The 21741-nt window shown below is 45.0% G+C and overlaps 1 protein-coding gene across 1 annotated transcript in view; it reads right to left on the reverse strand.

The window, feature by feature from the left end:
- Positions 1-21741, reverse strand: part of LOC126484677 (probable cytochrome P450 6d5) — a 176753-nt gene that overhangs the window by 55242 nt on the left and 99770 nt on the right. The window contains exons 3-4 of the mRNA XM_050108271.1: positions 21079-21518; positions 3294-3466 (exon numbers count right to left, since the gene is read on the reverse strand). Of these exons, the coding sequence (XP_049964228.1) occupies positions 3294-3466; positions 21079-21518 (613 nt within the window). The remainder of the gene's footprint in view (positions 1-3293; positions 3467-21078; positions 21519-21741) is intronic.

Raw genomic sequence — 21741 nt, forward strand, 5'->3', positions numbered from 1 at the left:
TTACTATGTAATGGAGCATGTTATTTAAATAAATAAGCTTTAATACTTAAAGCCACTATTTACTCTTAAACAATCACAATGAACACTCACGTCAGTTACGGTTCAAATGGCTCTGAGCACTATGGGACTTAACATCTGAGGTCATCAGTCCCCTAGAACTTAGAACTACTTAAACCTAACTAACCTAAGGACATCACACACATCCATGCCCGAGGCAGGATTCGAACCTGCGACCGTAGCGGTCGCGCGGTTCCAGACTGAAGCGCCTAGAACCGCTCGGCCACACCGGCCGGCTCACGTCAGTTATCTGAGAGTTTTCGCGGATTCTATAGGAAGCAGTATGCCGATGGCAGTTTATAGCAGCATACAACCCACTTCTTGACATACTGAAGCAAAGATGATTTTAGCTCTTGTTTTCTGCCCATAGCATTACGATATTGTGTGCAGGTCTGTAAGAAAAACATGTGTATAATTTCACATTGCTGGGGAGGGGGGATGGGGTGGGAGGGGGAGGCCATAAGTCCGAAAGCCACACCCCCCCTCCCCCGTTCCACAAATACGGCAGTAGCCTGTTTGACCCTTTGAAGATATGCAGCTTTATGTACAACTGTGATCAATGGCCTTTTGCGAGGCACCCAAATCCAAATACCCACTTCGTAATCTTCGCTCGTAAACTGGTTCATTCGGACCAGCATTCACTGACAGAAATTCCTGTCGGGTTTGGACCCGATTGACGAGGAGTGACGCTCATTTTACTTTTTACGCCAACTTGTAGGGCTGTGTGTGATGCAACACTGCGGATACACTTTGGATAGTCTGATACATCAGGAAATGGGTCAGCTTCATTCATGGTGTGATCGTGGACACGTTCAAATACGACAGCTGCTCTCTGCCGCTCTATTTCGCTCTTCACGTCTACCTGTCTTACTGTGCTGATTGCATACAACTTACTGGTAGACACACGCCACTTCACACGACCACCTGCTACCAGTTCTACAGCATCCACACTGCTTCATAGCGACGAGTGAGCTCTTTTAAGGACGGTGACTACGGCATATCTGGTAACCGTATGAACAACATTTTGAGTCCGGAATGAAATTTCCACTCTGTAGCAGAGTGTGCACTCACATGAAACTTGCAGGCAGATTAAAACTGTCTGTCGCACCAAGACTCGAAGTCGGAACCTTTGCCTTTTGTGGGCAAGTGCACTGGAAGGTAGGAGAAGTTTGGAAGGTAACAGATTAGGTAATTGCGGAAATAAAGCTGTGAGGATGGGTCGTGAGTCGTGCTTGAGTAACTCAGCTAGTAGAGCACTTGCCCGCGAAAGGCAAAGGTCCCTAGTTCGAGTTTCGGTCTCGCACACAGTTTTAATCTGCCAATAAGTTCCAACAGTATGGTTAATCTAGTGGTGAGAGGTTGAGATTTGATTTATTAATTTACAATATGCCGACATTTTTTTCATGCCCATCACAAAGAAGCACGGGACCACCATTGGAAGTGATTACCAACCAAGTACAGTTACGTGTATGTTATGTCATCTCTTCACTCACATTGTCAACTACCTTTGATACAGACACCAAGGTATTAAACACTTTAGCTGCCGATGGGCACTGATTTATATCACTGGGGCAAGTTGAAAATTTGTGCCGGGCTTGGATTCGAACCCAGGTCTCCCACTTACTAGGCAGATGTGCTGACCGCTACGTGATCGAGGCAGACTAGTCACCCCACCCATACAGACTACCCTACCATACCTCGTGTTAATCCAAATTCTCAACTTATACCACCCATCACATGTCCGAAAGAACAGACACCATGTACATATAATTAAGGGAAGATGGCGAATGATCCCTTTAGTGCAGATGCACACCAAGCTCGAAGTCTTACGGGAGTCGGCGAGATGCCGTTATTAATGAGGCTAATCAGCAGGAGCACTACATCAATAGTGTGTGGGATAAGATGAGAATTTGGGTCTGACGGGAGACATCCTAAAATAGTCCAAGCAGTTATGGTGACACTATGTCCAGACGCCATAGTGTGCAGTCAAAACGCCTGGCTAGTAAGCAGGAGACTCGGGTTCGAATCCCTGTATGGCATAAACTTTCAACTTGCCCATTTATGTTGCCCAGGGGCAGCTAATGTCTTTAATTCCTTTGTGGTTTGATTCACAACGGGTGCAGGTTCAAAATGGTGCCTGTTCTTTGGCGTATGTACGAAAGAAGAGGCACCACATATACATGGCGGACCATTTTAATCCATAATGCGGAATAACTCGGGATGGAGGTGAGATACAGTAACCTGATTCAGATAAAAGCTGTTGGTGGCAAAGAGGGTCGCGCATTGCTACTACCGGTCGTGACCTTGAGCGTGATTTTCAAGATGATTTGGAAGTTAAAGTGATTTAAAAAAAGAGCGGTAAGTTTTACGTTGAAAATGATACATTATCCACGGTCATGGTTAGTTCACTGAAGGTCAAATAAACAAATTTTTAGTTTTAATAGGCATTACTTTAGAACAGATGAGGAACACAGCCAAATGCAGTGTTAAATAAAAACTGCAAGGGGCATCCCGAGGAACGAGAGGCGAGGGGACTCATTCAACGACTTCCAAATAAATAATCTACGTTTTTCTTACGTTTGTTCTGTTTCGCAAGTGCCACAATAGCATTTATAAGCTGTAATGTATTTATTTTGCCAATAAAAACTTTAATTAAAACTTAAAGTTCAAATCTCTGTCTTCTCTTTCGAAATCCGACGTCACAAACAGGAGTTTCCCTGAAAAAAAAAAAACCTCAACCTTCGAATGACCTTCGGTAATTACGTTTAAAACCGTAGTTATTGATAATGGTATTGTAACCCCTTATCACCCTTCCGATCTGCATATAACATTGTATTTTGCTGTATCCCTCCTCTATTCCGACTTAATCCCTACTGGAAATAAAAACGATTTGCCTATTTGACCATGACTGAACCTTGCCATGGCCTCGAATAATGTAACATTTTATACGTAAAATTTGCCGCTCATTTTAAATCTTAAATTAAATATTTGGGTTCCCATTTTAAAATAATCGCTTTAACCTCCAAATCACCATGAAAATCACGTCCAAGGTCGTGGCCATTAGTAGCAACGCATGACGCTGTTTGTCACTCACAACTTTTATATAAAGCATTTTGCTGCATCCCATCTCCATCCCGATTTATTTCTTACTAGAGATTAAAGTGGTCCGCCCTGAATAACTCTGACATACTCGCACAGCCGGGGCAGCTAATTTGCTGTGTTGGAGAGGAACTCACAGTGCCGGGTGGTCTGCGTCCCCCGGAGCCCTGCGCAGGCCCAGCACAGCCTCGGCGATGACTTCCGCGGCGAAGTCGCTGGCCAAGCGGTGCGCGTCGGCGACGGTGGCGCCGCTGCGGGAAGAGCTGGAAGCGAGCCGCCGGCCGAGGCGCTCCGCCGCCGGCTGCAGCGTCTGCACAACATGGTTCACGCCTGGCCTCAGGACAGCACGCACGCGACACAGCTCATAAAATGACTTTTATCTTAATGATATGAATATTTATATATGTGTTTGGAGAGAGAGAGAGAAAGAGAGAGAGATTGATTTTTGATTGAGATTTTTACTTTAAGTCGTAACTGTTACCTGAATTTTGGTTGCTGCCTCCTTGAATGATCAGCTTCTGCACCAGTTGGTGACGTATTACAATTTGGAGGACGTTATTGTTCTTTAAGGTTTAAAATACGACTCTGTTAGTTACTTGGCCGTATTGCGGATAGCTTTGAGCCCAAGTTTTCGTAGCTTTTCATACCTAAGGGACCACTGTTGTAAGTAAATAAGATCAAATCGCAGTCTGCTTTTCGTGAGAAAAAGAGATTGCTTAGCACACAAACTTCCTTCAAACTACACGACCTGCTACATCGAAATTGGTCAGTGGAGTTCAGCACCGTACTATTGTACAAGAACATAATCCGGTTACTGCAATTAAGAAATTATGAGAGGTTGTTACTTATTGAATGAAAACTGTAGAGAATGGATTTCTTTTCCTGTATTTTAGTGAACTTTGTACACTTACAATTCTGTCGATCTATAGACGGCAACGACAATGAAGTTCATCTCCTTTTCCAAAAACAAGATATTTCTATTCTTCACTTCCAGAAAATTTGTATACATAAATGTTTGGCAACTCTTACACATACTTCACTCGGTTTTATCACTAAAATATCAATTTTCATTAAATGTAACAATACGTTCTAAGCGACGGCCTAGCAACACGTCCTCTTTCCACAAGATACAGATGAACAGTCCTCTTTTTTTTTAATTGTCTTTTTTTTAGAGTCCATACTCAAAGATTCACTACCACTATCGTTGCGGGGATTGCGCGCTAAAGAGTTTCTTGCTGTCCACCTGCACTTCACTTCACTACAAGTACTTTTTGAATCACATTTACATTTACAGTATTTACATAAATTACTGAGCTTCTCAGAATAAAATCGGGCACAAATTGGTTTAAAAAAAATAAATCAGTGAAGCACACATAACATTACAAGCTCAAAGAAGTTGTCGTTATTGCCTGAACTGTCTTTAGGACGTGAACAACCCTAAGCTGAACCTGTGCACTACCACGTGAAGGCCGGCCGAAGTGGCCGTGCGGTTAAAGGCGCTGCAGTCTGGAACCGCAAGACCGCTACGGTCGCAGGTTCGAATCCTGCCTCGGGCATGGATGTTTGTGATGTCCTTAGGTTAGTTAGGTTTAACTAGTTCTAAGTTCTAGGGGACTAATGACCTCAGCAGTTGAGTCCCATAGTGCTCAGAGCCATTTGAACCATTTTTGAACCACGTGAAGTTTCCTGATAATCAATGTCCGAAAACAGCAGTTTAGAGCAATGTCCAAATTAAAAGCCTCTAACGCAGCGTTGAAGGTTTGGTGTGTAATAATTTAAAAATTTTTCTATCCAATCCCTCATTTAATCAGCTGATCATATAAAAATTTTAAAAAATTCCTAACCGCTTAAATCAAACTTCTGAATCTCTGTAGATCAGGAGTGAGTAATTCTTTTGGTTCGGGGGTCACTTTGTAGAAGCGTAGATTAGCAGAGGGTAGCATCTTTTAAAATGATGGCATTCATTAGCTAACTTCGCATTTCTGTAAAAGAACAAATTTATCATAAAAAATCAATAAATGTAAATCAAATAGAATTGTGGCACTTTGATTAAGTTTATTATTTCTTGTGCTAATTTCATACCATCTTTAGCTGCAGGCACTTTAAAAAAAATTAGGTATGAGACTGGTTGGTGAGATGCTCATCGCAGACTGTAAAAGGGCATCAATTTCACACCTATTGTTCTTCAAGGAAAAATAACTTTTCTCACAAATAAGCACGGTGTTCGGAAATTCCAGTTACAAACTTGTAGGACTTGTAAAATGGTTCAAATGGCTCTGAGCACTATGGGACTTAACATCTGAGGTCATCAGTCCCCTAGAACTTAGAACTACTTAAACCTAACTAACCTAAGGACATCACACAAATCCATGCCCGAGGAAGGATTCGAACCTGCGACCGTAGCGGTTGCGCGGTTCCAAACTGAAGCGTGTAGGACGACTTGTAGAGGGGAGAGATTATATAATATTGTGACTAGGAACCCATATTCGGAAATGCGCCGTGTCCGTCCTACTGCCATTTGAAAACATGTTTGCTATGTAGGCATGCAACAGAGTAATCGCGGGGGGGTGGGGGGTGGAGGGAGGGAGAGGGGAGCGGCAGTTAAGTCGGATCAGCTGACGTCATTTGACGCCTACCCTACCTCTCGGACATGGTTCGAGCCTCAGTCACGTGTCAGCGGGTGTCAGAGCAACATGGCTGAGTATACGTTTTCAGAATACACCGACTTGATACTTCTAAATGGCCTAGCTCACGGTAATGGACGAGGTGCTCGCCGCCTTTATCAAGATCGTTTTCCACATCGTCCGACTGCATCGCATACCCTTTTCGCGGTAATTACGAAACGCCTTCGAGAACGGATACCCTCACCGTCAGTAGACGTGACTGTAATGCTCCAAGGAGACGCCCAAATGGGAAGAGGCCGAACTGCATGACGCTGCAGAGAACCCGTCAACGAGAACACTAGCAGTTGCCTTGGCTGTTAATGAGTGGAACTGTAAAACAAGTGACGTACTGAGTCAGGCCTCGTCAATTACTCGTACTAGTAAAAGTGGTCGCGTTACCAAAATGGTTTCAAATGTTTCTAGCACGGAAACGGTACGTACTCGGGCATGTGTTCCAATTTAAAACATTATCTACTCACTCCCCTCTACAAGACATGGAAGTCTGTTGCGGAAATTTCGGAATATCCTGTATGTAGACCCAAATATAGTGAATATTTTCAAAGCAAATTTTTGTCAGACATGGGAATTTTTCAGCAGACGAAGATTTGGAAAAGAAGACTACCGTCGCAGCATTAAACACTTCTTACACAGCGTGGTCTGACTGAGTGTCAAAAATTCAAGCTGCAGGTCCTCAGGTGCTGTGTCAATACCAGAAATGATGGGATGTGAGGGCAAATTGAACTGAGGCTCACTTTTCTCAGAGTCCCAGATTCTTCTTGTGACTTCGTCCTCCAAACACTGCAGATAATCCATAATCTTAAGAGAAACACTTCCACGTGGATTGTCTTTTCGTAAGAAAAGTAAATGACAAAAATTGCCTTCACCTGTTTACCCTGCAAATATACCTAGTTTTGATTTGAGTACTGCTACATGCCTGCTTTCGCACCAGTGTCACATTCTGTTCCTTCTGTTTCTCAAATACATTAGCTGAGAACAGCATCTCATATCTCGATTCTTCATATCCTATCATTGTAACATAATCATGATATATCTCCTTCGTGTCCAGAAATAAGAGGATTTCATTCTGCATCGCCCAAACTCTTTTTAACACTTTGCCAAAGCTGAACCACGTCACATTGTTGTAATGAATTATGTCTTCATACTCTGACTCCACAAGAAAAGATTTGACCTTTCTGTGATGGACTGCCCTTCCTCTTGTTATTTGCACCATAGTAACACCTGTACAAAGGCTCTTCTGGCACAAAATGCAGAGAAAAGACTGGATATCACTCTCTGTGTCTTATGCTTGTAACTTGTTTTTGAAAAGCTTAACTAGCCAAAATTATTGCCAACGAAAGTTCTTGTCCCAGCTGTTGCCATTTTGTTCCAGGAGAAGTCACTTTTCTCCCCGAATATCAAAGCGCGTTCAAGCAAGTCTTGCGCATCGGTTGTACCTTTCGTTGATTCCAGGCCAAGTAATTCCCGTGTGATGACGACATTTTCATTAATTCCACCGATAAAGATAAGTAACTGCGCAGTGTATTCGTGATCTGCGTACTTATCTATTGTCAAAGAAAGCCAAACTAACTCTCGCAGCCTTCAGCTGTTGTTCCTCTGTCCGTCACTACGTCAATGCGCATTGTTTTAGTCTTTCTTAACAATGAAATGCTTTGAAATTTGCTACTAACATGAGGGCACAATATACTTGCACACTTTAGCATACAGTATTTAATAAACTCGACACCCGAAAAGCCTTGGTGTGTTTAGCAAGTTATAGGTTAACATAAGACTTGCTTCTGTAGCGTTATTTTGAAGTGATGATTGCTTTGTAAATAATGTTTCCTGAATCTTCGCACTCTCCACAGCTTTAATTTTGAGTTAGTCATTGGAAAGTTTGCAGCCAAATTCGCTAAGTTCTCCTTCGTAATTGTACTTCATCGGTTCATGACACAACAAACACAGTTTTATTTTCTGTGTTAATAATGAAATAAGTATTCTCCATTGGTCACTGAACGCATGACATTCATTATTGATTTTACAGATTTTTGGGCGAGTTAATTCTTTCACTAAAGATGAAAATTTACAGATTTACTGTTACCCAGACAAAATTGAAGTAAACCAGATAAACCAGAAAAGCACTGCGCATCGAGCTATTCGAGGTAAACGACTTTGGTACTCGACGCTGTGGCTGTCGGGAACTACCGTAAATCGGAAATGCCTGAGTGTCAACTTGGTTTTCACGAAAAGAATCTAAACTGCGCTATTTTATTGAAGCGGCCGTCCTAGTGGAAATCTTCGGTCGCGCATCAGGAGGAAATTTCGGTTCGAGGCGGATTCTTCTGACTGTCTTGGCCGGTCGCGGCCCGCTTGTGGCACACGTGTCGCTATTTGCCCACCACTGCTGTAGACCTGTGTCAGGAAAACAGCCAAAAAGACGAGAGTCCACCGAACTACAAACGTAATCATAGTTTATTATCACTTGAATCTGCTCGTTGTCTGTCCATTAATCTTGAATTGAAATAAATCAAATAAGTTTCCAGTAATTCCCTGGATTTCTGAGTTTCCGATACCCTTACCACATAACACTACCACAATACCCCAACTACATCACCCTCGCTGTACCACCCTCATCGAGCTGAATCACTCTCACTGCGTCTCCCTCACTGCACCATCCTAACTGCACCATCCTCACTCCACCATGCTCACTGCATCTTCTTCACTGCACCACCAGCAGTACACCACGTTTACTGCATCTTCCTCACTGCACCACCATCACTGCACCACGCTCTCTATGGTACTTCACTCTCAGTGCACCACTCTCACTGCATTTTCTTCGCTTCACAACCATCACTGCTTCTCCCTCATTGCATCCACCTCAGTGCGCCACCCTCGCTGCAACACTCTCATTGCATCTGTCTCACTGCACCGATCTCGCTGCATCTTCTTCACTGCACTACCGTCATGCATCTCCCCCACTGCCCCACTCTCCCTGCATCACCCTCGCTGCACCACCCTCGCTCCACCACCCTCACTGCATCTGCCTCACTGTACCACCTTCACTGCATCCCCCAGACAACATCACCCTCACTGCACCACCTTCACTGCATCCCCCTCACTACATCACCCTCACTGCATCTCTGTCACTGCACCACCTTGCTGTACCACTGACACTGCACCACCCTCACTTCACGTTGCTGACTGAACCAACCTCACTGCATCTCTTCCACTGAAGCACTCTCCTCTCTGCACCAAACTAATTCAATGTCCTGTTGAGAAAAAGTTAAGGTGTTTCAAAAAGATTTACCCAATTACAAAAGACTACCACATGCTCATGAGTGAAGATAGGAACTTACGTAAATCTTAAGCTACGAACTGAAATTAACCGAGGCATCAGCTATATGTTGCTGGTAGGAGTAATAGCAGTGAGTACCTTAGGTCATGTGAGGATTAATTACACTATTTTTTTTTACATCTACTGATCCACAGATGATACAATGGAACCGAAACTGGTCACAGCATTGGAAAATATGCAATCTACACAGAGTAAAATATGTTCTGCAACAACTGTTGGAAGATTTTCTCTGATGAAGACAATACGTTCATTTTTGCAGAATGTTATTAAAGAAGTGACATCCTCCTATTTCAAACAAGACAAAAGTTTTAGGAAGGCTTTGCATTTAGCATTTTCATACAGATTTGACGAAAATGAGGGTGTGGATATTATTGTTGACATGTGAAGGTAATGTAAGCACCACTCACGGAATAGGCCTTAGGCCTGCTCCGATTGCCCGACTTCTGAGTGCAAGGCAGTGCGAGGAGCGATCTGTGATCGTGGGAGATGTGATCAGCGCGTCGCCAATCCCTCCAGCCGTTATTCCCAGCAGACGAATCCTGATGACGCCGCTGTTTCTTTATTTAAGCAACTCCTTATTTTGCCTCACGAGGCCGACTGGACACCGACTGATCCAGACCCCCTATCTCAGAAAAATGGGAGGAAATACTGGGAATAGAACCTGGGTCCTTCCACACCAAAAGCAGTGACGGTACTATTTGGCCAGGGAGACGATCTTACTTTTTACAGTGATTTATCAAAAAAGTATCAGTAACTGAGAAACGATACTACTAAAAATAGTGAACCTTTTTCACCATACTCGGTCGTATATGCTTTAAGTGAGCATCCATTCCTCGTGGTGATAAACATAGCTTTTCACAACAGGAAGGTGAGGTAAAACTCCAAGGCTTAATGGAACATTTCATTATGTACAGAAGAATGGAATAATGATGAAAGACGACAGTGAGAAAGATGAGTTTGCACCTTCGAGAAATGTGGGGACACACAAAGCAATACTTTTCCTTCCTCTTCTATTAGAAGATAGGGTTAAGAAATGCAAACTTACGTGTATTACGTTTGTAGATTTAGAGCAGTTTTCTGGCAGTACTAGCTAAAACAGACTCTTTGAAATTCTGAAGGGTAGTACTTGCTGCTCTACTAGCACATCTGCATAATATGCAGGAGACCAAAGTTCAAATGCTAGCACTCCTACACAGTTTAATTCATTGCTTTGGCCGACTGTTTACTATAGATAAAGGTGAAAATCAGTATGTCTCAGGAACAGAAATTGTACATGTTTAATATATCACGTACACCTGAGCTACATATAGAATTAACCTCATTTCACTCTTTGCCAAGGTCCTATTCCTATATTGGAGAGCCTTGGCAATACTCATGAGAGTTTAGAAAAGAAATAGAAACGGGATGAGTTGGAATTTGTATCGGGGAGGGAGGCATACTACGGTATTTCAAGGAGGTGTGGTAGCTGCAGTGAGACAGTGGTGTAATGGCTAGTGCATCTGCTTCTTAAGCAGGAGACCCAGGTTGGAATACAGGCGCTGGTACTACATTAAATTTACTGCTCCTGCCTACATCATCATCTTAGCTGAAGGTGAGTATCAATGTGCCTCAAGGAACATCAACATTATGTAATTAAAACTTTAAGGCTAGCCGAGTACATTGCAAGTCCGTCAGAGACTGCGACAGACTTGAAAGATCAGCTGGAGCCTCATGAAGAGAGGTTAAAACCAGTAAAAGAACATAAATTAGGTGTAGTCAAACAGGCATGGGTAAACTAATTAGAAAATTGGACGATAAAACTACTAGATGATGGTCGAAGTAGGGAAGATATGACTTACTGAATAACAAAAGAATGAAAAGTGTTTTCGAAGAAGTTAATTTTGTTAACACTGAATTAAAATTTAACTGTTACGAAGTCATAAAGGAAGGTATTTGTCTCGAATGTAGCCTTGTATGGAAGTGAGATTTGTTCAGTAATCAATTCAGACAAGAAAATAATGGAAACTTTTGAAATGTGCTGTTACAGGAGAATAATGAGAATCAGACGGGCAGATGAGATATCTGATGAAGTGATACTGAATCAGACTGAAGTGGAAATAGGTTTTGCGACAAACTAATTAAAAGAGGGAATCTGTTCACGGAGACATCTACATGATTACTCTGCAATTCCCATTTAAGTGCTTGGCAGAGGGTTCATCGAACCACAATCATACTATCTCTCTACCATTCCACTCCCGAAAAGCGCGCGGGAAAAACGAACACCTAAACCTTTCTGTTCGAGCTCTGATTTCTCTTATTTTATATTGATGATCATTCCTGCCTATGTAGGTTGTGCTCAACAAAATATTTTCGCATTCGGAAGAGAAAGTTGGTGACTGAAATTTCGTAAATAGATCTCGCCGTGACGAAAACGTCTTTGCTTTAATGGCTCCCATCCCAACTCGCGTATCATATCTGCCACAATCTCTCCCCTATTACGTGATAATACAAAACGAGCTGCTCTTTTTTGCACCCTTTCGATGTCCTCCGTCAATCCCACCTGGCAAGGATCCCACACCGCGCAGCAATATTCTAACAGAGGACGAACGAGTGTAGGGTAAGCTGTCTCTTTAGTGGACTTGTTGCATCTTCTAAGTGTCCTGCCAATGAAACGCAACCTTTGCCTCGCCTTCCCCACAATATTATCTATGTGGTCTTTCCAACTAAAGTTGTTCGTAATTTTAACACCCAGGTACTTAGTTGAATTGACAGCCTTGAGAATTGTACTATTTATCGAGTAATCGAATTCCAACGGATTTCTTTTGGAACTCATGTGGATCACCTCACACTTTTCGTTATTTAGCGTCAACTGCCACCTGCCACACCATACAGCAATCTTTTCTAAATCGCTTTGCAACTGACACTGGTCTTCGGATGATCTTACTAGACGGTAAATTACAGCATTATCTGCGAACAACCTAAGAGAACTGTTCAGATTGTCACCCAGGTCATTTATATAGATCAGGCACAGCAGAGGTCCCAGGACGCTTCCCTGGGGAACACCTGATATCACTTCAGTTTTACTCGATGATTTGCCGTCTATTACTACGAACTGCGACCTTCCTGACAGGAAATCACGAATCCAGTCGCACAACTGAGACGATACCCCATAGGACCGCAGCTTGATTAGAAGTCGCTTGTGAGGAACGGTGTCAAAAGCTTTCCGGAAATCCAGAAATACGGAATCAACCTGAGATCCCCTGTCGATAGCGGCCATTACTTAGCTGCGTTGCACAAGAACGATGTTTTCTGAAACCATGCTGATTACGTATCAATAGATCGTTCCCTTCGAGGTGATTCATAATGTTTGAATACAATATATGCTCCAAAACTCTACTGCAAACCGACGTCAATGATATAGATCTGTAGTTCGATGGATTACTCCTACTACCCTTCTTAAACACTGGTGCGACCTGCGCAATTTTCCAATCTGTAGGTACAGACCTATCGGTGAGCGAGCGGTTGTATATGATTGCTAAGTAGGGAGCTATTGTATCAGCGTAATCTGAAAGGAACCTAATCGGTATACAATCTGGACCTGAAGACTTGCCCGTATCAAGCGATTTGAGTTGCTTCGCAACCCCTAAGGTATCTACTTCTAAGAAACTCATGCTAGCAGCTGTTCGTGTTTCAAATTCTGGAATATTCCATTCGTCTTCCCTGGTGAAGGAATTTCGGAAAACTGTGTTCAATAACTCCGCTTTAGCGGCACAGTCGTCGGTAGCAGTACCATCGGCACTGCGCAGCGAAGGTATTGACTGCGTCTTGCCGCTTGTGTACTTTACATACGACAAGAATTTCTTTCGATTTTCTACCAAATTTCGAGACAATGTTTCGTTGTGGAACCTATTAAAGCCATCTCGCACTGAAGTCTGTGTCAAACTTCGCGCGTCTGTAAATTTTAGCCAATCTTCGGGATTTTGCGTTCTTCTGAACTTCGCATGCTTTTTCCGTTGCCCCTACAACAGCGTTCGGACCTGTTTTGTGTACCATGGGGCATCAGTTCCATCTCTTACCAATTTATGATGTATGAATCTCTCAATTGCTGTTGCTACTACATCTCGTCTACAATTGCATAGTCAGTTCGGAAGGAATGGAGACTGTCTCTTAGGAAGGCTTCTAGTGACACTTTATCCGCTTGTGGAGCAGGGAGTAATCAGTTTGATAATGGAGCGAAATGTGCAGTGTAAGAATTGTAGAGTGAGAACAAAGCTTTAATACAGTAAGCTGGCTCAAATCGTCGTCAGTTGCAGTCTTTACGCAGAGAAAAATGTGTTGCACAGGATTCTGCCCTACATTTATGGATTTTACTATACGATTAAAGAACTTCATACCTTGGTTGTCTGTTACATTTTCTGTTCTTATGATGCATTCAGATACCATCTGATGTAATGACGCACTACTTACCACAGCATTTACATTCTGTTTCTGTTAATAATAGAAGAGGACTCTAGCCTTCTCTCTTACATTTAGATATAATGCAATATGGATCTACACTTTATCGACTGATGAATTAGCACATCTTATCATTAGTGACGTTTCCGATGCTTTCGCCTAGTAATACACTTCTTTCGTAAGACTGATTCATTTTAGTGCAATATATATAAATATAATGTATTATAGACCCCTAATCCATTGCTTTTACTTTTGTTAAGTATTTACCAATTTGCTTATTATATGATGCTCATACAAGGGCCTGATGAAAAGTAATGCCTCCCAGTACTTTATTCTGTTCTCCGTAGAGTAGAAGTGTCGTGGTTCCATCAACAAAGTCAAACATTATTCAGCAACAGTATCAACAAAGTGGTCTCTCGTTGGGAGAAATGTGTTCGTCGCCAGGGTGACTATGTTAAAAAATAAATATCTAGGCATAAAGATTAAAGATGTAGAATTTTGGAGGCATTACTTTTGAGCACACACTCACAGAAACTGGTATTGTCATACTTCAATCGAATTAATGTATTATTCGTGTTAAGTATAGTTAAAGATAGTTTTATTTAGTGCATTAGGTTCAGATATGAAACATGTGTTTATTGTATTCACAAAGACCCGAAGATTGTGCGTTGTTGTGCAAAAATCGATACCAAATATAGCAAGGCCTTTAAATATAGCTGAAGCATTCATTCATATTTCAGAAAAAAAAGTAACAACTGCTCGCATGCCCCGGCTTATCTGAACATGGATATGAATATAGCATAGTCTGTCTGTAAACTGAAGAGTGAGTAGTGCTTGTGGCGTGGGAAGCAGCTTTTGCTGGGAGAAGGCTACAGGTGCTGCACAAGAAGGCTAAGGATCAGTTTCACATCTAGCAGTGCAGTGCAGTATGCGGTGAATGACGTAGGTTCTCTTGATGTATACTTCTTGCACTGTTCAAAACAATTAATGGAACACCTAAATAAACGTCCGTAGATTAAACCTATTTTGAAACAGGTGGTAGCTGAGGTCTGTTACATGGGTTGGGACTTCCGCTTTCAACGTACCCAACAATTAGAATCATTCGCCATCTATTGGCTCTGTCATGCCTTACAGTGTCGGGTGACACGTCACATGGAAGTGAGTACCGGTGCCCCATTGTTGCCGCGCGGGATTAGCCGAGCGGTCTAAGGCGCTCCAGTCATGGACTGTGCGGATGGTCCCGACGGAGGTTCGAGTCCTCCCTCGGGCATGGTTGTGTGTGTTTGTCCTTAGGGTAATTTAGGTTAAAAAGTGTGTAAGCGTTGGGACTGATGACCCTAGCAGTTAAGCCCCATAAGATTTCACACACATCTGAACATTTTTTTTGTCCCAATTGTTTTCTACTGAGGTACACAGATAGCAGATGTCATTGCGAACGTTCTATTTAACCAAGCACGCGACATCCTGATGCAATGCACGTCACAAGGGCGATCTGTTTGATCCTAAAAAGGACAGAGCCTCACCATGTGTCATCCATAGACTGTGGACACGCTGCATGGAGACAGGTCAGTACACAAGGCGAGTTGGACAAGATCGCCAATGCATTACAACCCCATGTGAAGATCGTTATCCGACCATCTCCTTGTTGCGGCGTCGCACGGATATCGGCAGAGAACTGCAATACGATCTCAGAAGAACCACTGGGCCAGCCGGAGTAGCCGAGCGGTTCTAGGCGCTACAGTCTGGAACCGCGCGACCGCTACGGTCGCAGGTTCGAATCCTGCCTCCGGCATGGATGTGTGTGATGTCCTTAGGTTAGTTAGGTTTAAGTAGTTCTAAGTTCTAGAGGACTGATGACCTCAGCAGTTCAGTCCCATAGTGCTCAGAGCCATTTGAACCATTTTAAGAGCCACTGGAGACCAGGCTGTAATGAATAGGTTACGATACAGAACCGTATGATCCAGAGTTCCTTGGCAAGACCACATCTTGCAACTCGCCTTCAGTTCTCGCGCTCCCATGTCAACTACACTCCTGGAAATTGAAATAAGAACACCGTGAATTCATTGTCCCAGGAAGGGGAAACTTTATTGACACATTCCTGCGGTCAGATACATCACATGATCACACTGACAGAACCACAGGCACATAGACACAGGCAACAGAGCATGCACAATGTCGGCACTAGTACAGTGTATATCCACCTTTCGCAGCAATGCAGGCTGCTATTCTCCCATGGAGACGATCGTAGAGATGCTGGATGTAGTCCTGTGGAACGGCTTGCCATGCCATTTCCACCTGGCGCCTCAGTTGGACCAGCGTTCGTGCTGGACGTGCAGACCGCGTGAGACGACGCTTCATCCAGTCCCAAACATGCTCAATGGGGGACAGATCCGGAGATCTTGCTGGCCAGGGTAGTTGACTTACACCTTCTAGAGCACGTTGGGTGGCACGGGATACATGCGGACGTGCATTGTCCTGTTGGAACAGCAACTTCCCTTGCCGGTCTAGGAATGGCGGAACGATGGGTTCGATGACGGTTTGGATGTACCGTGCACTATTCAGTGTCCCCTCGACGATCACCAGTGGTGTACGGCCAGTGTAGGAGATCGCTCCCCACACCATGATGCCGGGTGTTGGCCCTGTGTGCCTCGGTCGTATGCAGTCCTGATTGTGGCGCTCACCTGCACGGCGCCAAACACGCATACGACCATCATTGGCACCAAGGCAGAAGCGACTCTCATCGCTGAAGACGACACGTCTCCATTCGTCCCTCCATTCACGCCTGTCGCGACACCACAGGAGGCGGGCTGCACGATGTTGGGGCGTGAGCGGAAGACGGCCTAACGGTTTGCGGGACCGTAGCCCAGCTTCATGGAGACGGTTGCGAATGGTCCTCGCCGATACCCCAGGAGCAACAGTGTCCCTAATTTGCTGGGAAGTGGCGGTGCGGTCCCCTACGGCACTGCGTAGGATCCTACGGCCTTGGCGTGCATCCGTGCGTCGCTGCGGTCCGGTCCCAGGTCGACGGGCACGTGCAACTTCCGCCGACCACTGGCGACAACATCGATGTACTGTGGAGACCTCACGCCCCACGTGTTGAGCAATTCGGCGGTACGTCCACCCGGCCTCCCGCATGCCCACTATACGCCCTCGCTCAAAGTCCGTCAACTGCACATACGGTTCACGTCCACGCTGTCGCGGCATGCTACCAGTGTTAAAGACTGCGATGGAGCTCCGTATGCCACGGCAAACTGGCTGACACTGACGGCGGCGGTGCACAAATGCTGCGCAGCTAGCGCCATTCGACGGCCAACACCGCGGTTCCTGGTGTGTCCGCTGTGCCGTGCGTGTGATCATTGCTTGTACAGCCCTCTCGCAGTGTCCGGAGCAAGTATGGTGGGTCTGACACACCGGTGTCAATGTGTTCTTTTTTCCATTTCCAGGAGTGTAGCAACTTCGTCACTAGCAAAACGTCTTATTCACAAACGAGTCCATAATTCCTCTGACATATGGTGATGGTCGTGGTCGTGTGTAGAGACGCGTGGTGAGCGGTACATCCCAAAGTTGTCCAGGAAATCGACCGGTTTCCGAGGTTCTGTGGTAATGAGCGAGGGCAGTGGCGTTTTTGTAGAGTTCTCAGTGCTAAAGACAAGCAGCACTGTGTCACACAATCTTAATAATTAATGTGGGGCACAAGACGAATGTATTCGTTACGACAGTACACCTAAATCTGACGTTAATGGGCTATGTCAATATTGTGGGAGAATTTTGATAACAAAGTGATTGACTGCTTAATTAAAGTGATCAATTAATCCCCTCTCATCCTCTCCCGCCTCCTGGGAAATCCCCCTCTCCTCTGGGATATCCCGCTCCCCCACCTCTACCTAACCCACCCCACCCCTCCCTCTTTGGCAAGAAATTCCAATTTTGCTGACAAATTCTAATTTTCGTGGTAAATTCAAATTTTCATGTTAAATTCAATTGCCAGTTCCATTGGAGAGGATATAATAATAATATAAACATACTTTCATTATAAAATTTCGTTTTTCATATATGTTGGTGTCAGAGACTGTAGGGTACTCTCTTTTTTTATGATATTTGGAAGGTGCAAGTATTACCCTGCTGGAGGATGTACAACTAGATACCCTAATTATGTAATTCCTCTGTACAAATAATGCAACTTTCAGTCCGTCTTCATTGCAAAATGTTTATTCATATGACCGATATCGGATCCTTTAGAACCATCTTCAGATCTGATATTTCGGTTACAGGAGTAAACCGTCCAAATACAGCAACTTCCACATGCTTCGTCACATAAGCATACATTTTTTAAAAATTATGAGCATTTACATGTACTGACACATGTCCAACACACATTGCAAAATATGTTGCAAAAACCTGTGCCCTAACACAGCTATCGATCGTAAAAGATATCGCCTAGACACTACTACATTCCGCAAATGTAGTTTAAAGATCATGCATAATAATAATAATTACACCTTCCTTAGGCGACTACAGAGCAGAGCACACAGCCCTCATCTCCGCTCACCACCATAGCCAGCGACTCAACTGGGGCCATGGCACAGCGCAGGGCATGCGAGCACTTCTAACACACCACACGACCTTCTCTCACCCCAGCAGCACACCTGAACCAGCTATTGGTTACGTGGTCAACTGAGGCCTGCATGCTGGCAGTCACGACGTATGGGTGGCCTACTGGCCGATGTGTCACCCTGCCGGCCTGCTGAGTGCCGTAAGAAACCCATGAGGACACGTGCTAGCTGCCTGCTAAGGCGAGCAGTCAACTGTTTGCACGTACCACCCCAGCCACCCACTGTGGGCCACATGAGCCCAAAGAGACACGCACTGGTGGCAACTTGCTTTGCTGCATCGTCGCTCTTTAGAACTCGTGGGAAACACCGAAGCACTTCCTGTCAATTTGTTAAGCGTTCTGTGTGTGGCGCTAAAGATGTAAGCAATAGTAAAATATCTGCCTGCACACCTGCCCATCCCAAATGCTTCCGAGCCTGCAGACCTGGGTTTTCCCCAGGCCCAGCTTTGTCGGCAGCTTCCTTTGTTGCCATAATTACCTCTTAACTGCCACCTGAAACATCGACAAAGTGCGAAGGGATTAGTGGAACACCTGCACAATCAAGTGTCACCGATCTCCAGAACTGGTGGGAAACACGGTGGCGCTTCTTGTCTCAACACGTGCAGACACTCCTCAGGTTGTCCAAAGCCGTCCTATCCCCCGGATCACATGGATGCTTAAATATCCCTTGCGGGCCTGGGTGGGGGGGGGGGGGGAGGGGTATATCAGAATATTGAACAATATGTCATCCCAGAACATTCTGGGATGTGTTTTCGAGATATGCCAGAAAGGCAGACCCTGTGAACAATAGCAAAATATCTGTCAGTAGACCATACCATTCGAAACCTGTCTGACCCAACAAACCTGGATTTCCTTCAGAATACCCTCCTGTAGAATGAGTGTGGTTCATAGACATTCCTCAGCCTGTCCAGCATCCTATTCTTCCCGGAACACGTGGGCACTTAAATGTCACACAGGATCTGTGGCAAGACAATTTCGATATGTAGGACAAATTACGTCTGCACATAAACATCTGTGAAGCACTAGACACAGTTGTGCAAGTAACTATATAAAGTCTTTCTCCCCCTCCTCCCCCCCCCCCCCCCCCCACGTCCCTGCAAACAATTAAGTGAATTTCCCAGACTGATCGAAAAGGGTGGAGGACGCTTTTGCCCTGCCTGTAGGCCACCCCGTCCGAAATGTGTCTGAGATGGCAAACCTGAGTTTTCCCCATTCTACGGTCCTGTAGACGTGTTCCCACCAAATTAGTGGACAGACCTTGTGTATATACATCCCCAAGAGGATAAAACTCCAAATGCAGATGAAATTGACACATGCACCTGTGACACCATTGTGTATATACATCCCCAAGAGGATAAAACTCCAAATGCAGATGAAATTGACACATGCACCTGTGACACCATCCTACCGAAAGTATATGAATACCTACTAATGCCACATTCTGAGGCGCCTTGTCACAGTTCATGTGCCTCTCCCTGTCAGAGATTGGAGTCCTCCCTCGGGCATTTACAATCGTTTACCATGTAAATTTGAATTTCCCACCAATAGGGTTGGGGTGAGGGGAAGGGGGAGGGGGATTTGCTACAGTGATGGGCAGGAGGAGAGGAGACCAACTTAATTAATTAGGCAATCAGTGTGATATCAATTTGATGTCGAAATTGTCCAAGAATTGTATTTGTTCCACCGCTTGTGGCAGCAGATGACCAATGTGAGTGCCATTGCTAACAGCACAACATCACCTGTAGTGCCTCTCCTAGGATCGTGACCATATTGTTTGGATCCTAGACAACTGGAAAACCGCAGTCTGGTCATACGAGTGCCAATTTCAGTTGGTAAGTGCTGATGGTAGGGTTTGAGTATGGTGCAGGCCCCATGAGGCCAGATTCCCATGTTTTCAACATGGCACTGTGCAAGCTAATGATGGTTTCATAATAGTGTAGGCTGTGTTTACATAAATCTAGTGGGTCCTCTGGTCCACCTGAACCAGAATAACAATGCGCTATGTTTTCAGGCCACAATTGTTCACCGCTGGTTTGAAGAACATTCTGGGCCATTCGAGTGAATGAGAATAATCGAAATGTCAGTTGGTGCACAAAATCTTGCTCCAACAACACTTTCGCAATTATGGATGTGTGGTGTGCATACTGTAAGACCTTCGGTACGCACACCATCAGATTATTTGACTTGTCGCTCTAACGAAGTAGGCGAGTGTGAGCAATATGTCTCGTGGTCTTATCGTGGCGTGTTTATCTTCTGACGTTAGGTCACACGATAGAAATGCCACTTGCACACTTAGAGTATCAGAGTGACGGTGACCAACTTTAAACGGAACTCGGTTAATTTTCACACACATTTATTAAAATAGTAACAAGCATAAACCTTACGTAACTTGATTCTGGATGCTATTTATAATTGACAATCTGAAGTTCCTTTAGTCTTGGTACGTTAATCTTATTCTCACATATGTCTGATACTTGACAAAGTGTCTATTCATTTATCTTCATGGCTATGTACAGAAATATGATAATCTTCTTAGGTGCAAACTGAAACTTGACTGTAGACTGGTACAGACTAATGCAGACAAATGCAGACTGACTAATCGGAGGTCTGTACACTCGTTTAGTACCTCGCGCGGTCAGGTATCTATGTTAGCAGCAATCTCATTGGCTGCTTTACATATTAATACGCGGATCGCCAGAATTTGGTCCGTCTCTAAGGCAGCGCCATCTCGTAGTGCGGAGACGGACGAGCGCTGCGCCTGCGCTGTTGTGCTTAGCGGGGCACGCTCTAGTGGAAAAGTTGTGTACGCGCTTACTACGCGGAACTATGTACACAACACATCTGTTGTGGGATTCTCTCACCTGCTGAAAGATGGCGCGCAGCGTGGTGCCGGAGAAGGCGGGCACGAGCAGCTCTCGCGAGCGGCGCCACCGGCCGCCCGCCTGGTGGAAGAGCCCGCGGGGCGGCGGCACGTTGGCGGCCAGCCCGTGGTCGTGCAGCGCACGCAGCGCCGCCGCCGCCGCCTGCGGGCTCCTGGCCAGCAGCACCGGCCGCCACAGCAGGTAGACGCCCAGCACCGGCGCCGACGCGGCCGCGGCAGCGGCGCACAGCCGCGACAGCTGCGCGCCGATGTCGCGCGCCAGCAGCACGCAGCCCCAGCCGTCGCCGTACGGCGGCAGCGGCCACAGCTGTGGCACGCCGCGTCGCCGCCAGTAGCTGAACCACCAGGCCGATACAGCGGCCGCCGACAGCACGACGCCCGCGGACCACAGCGCCGGCGCCGCCGCCAGCGTCACCACCACTATATGCCACGGGTCATTTATTACGTGGGCCTCACACTTTTTTTTTTTTGTGACTTTCAGTCCTAAGTCTTCAGACCCTTTCATAGTATATACATGTGATATCTGTTCTTTTGGACGCCATTTTGATCCGGCAGCCACTGTGAATCACGACACAATGGAATCAAAGGCATTAGCTGCCTGTGGGCATTGATTTATATCAATGGGACAAGTTGAAACAATGAC

The sequence above is a fragment of the Schistocerca serialis genome, chromosome 6 (genome assembly GCF_023864345.2).
Source record: "Schistocerca serialis cubense isolate TAMUIC-IGC-003099 chromosome 6, iqSchSeri2.2, whole genome shotgun sequence".
NCBI lineage: Eukaryota > Metazoa > Arthropoda > Insecta > Orthoptera > Acrididae > Schistocerca > Schistocerca serialis.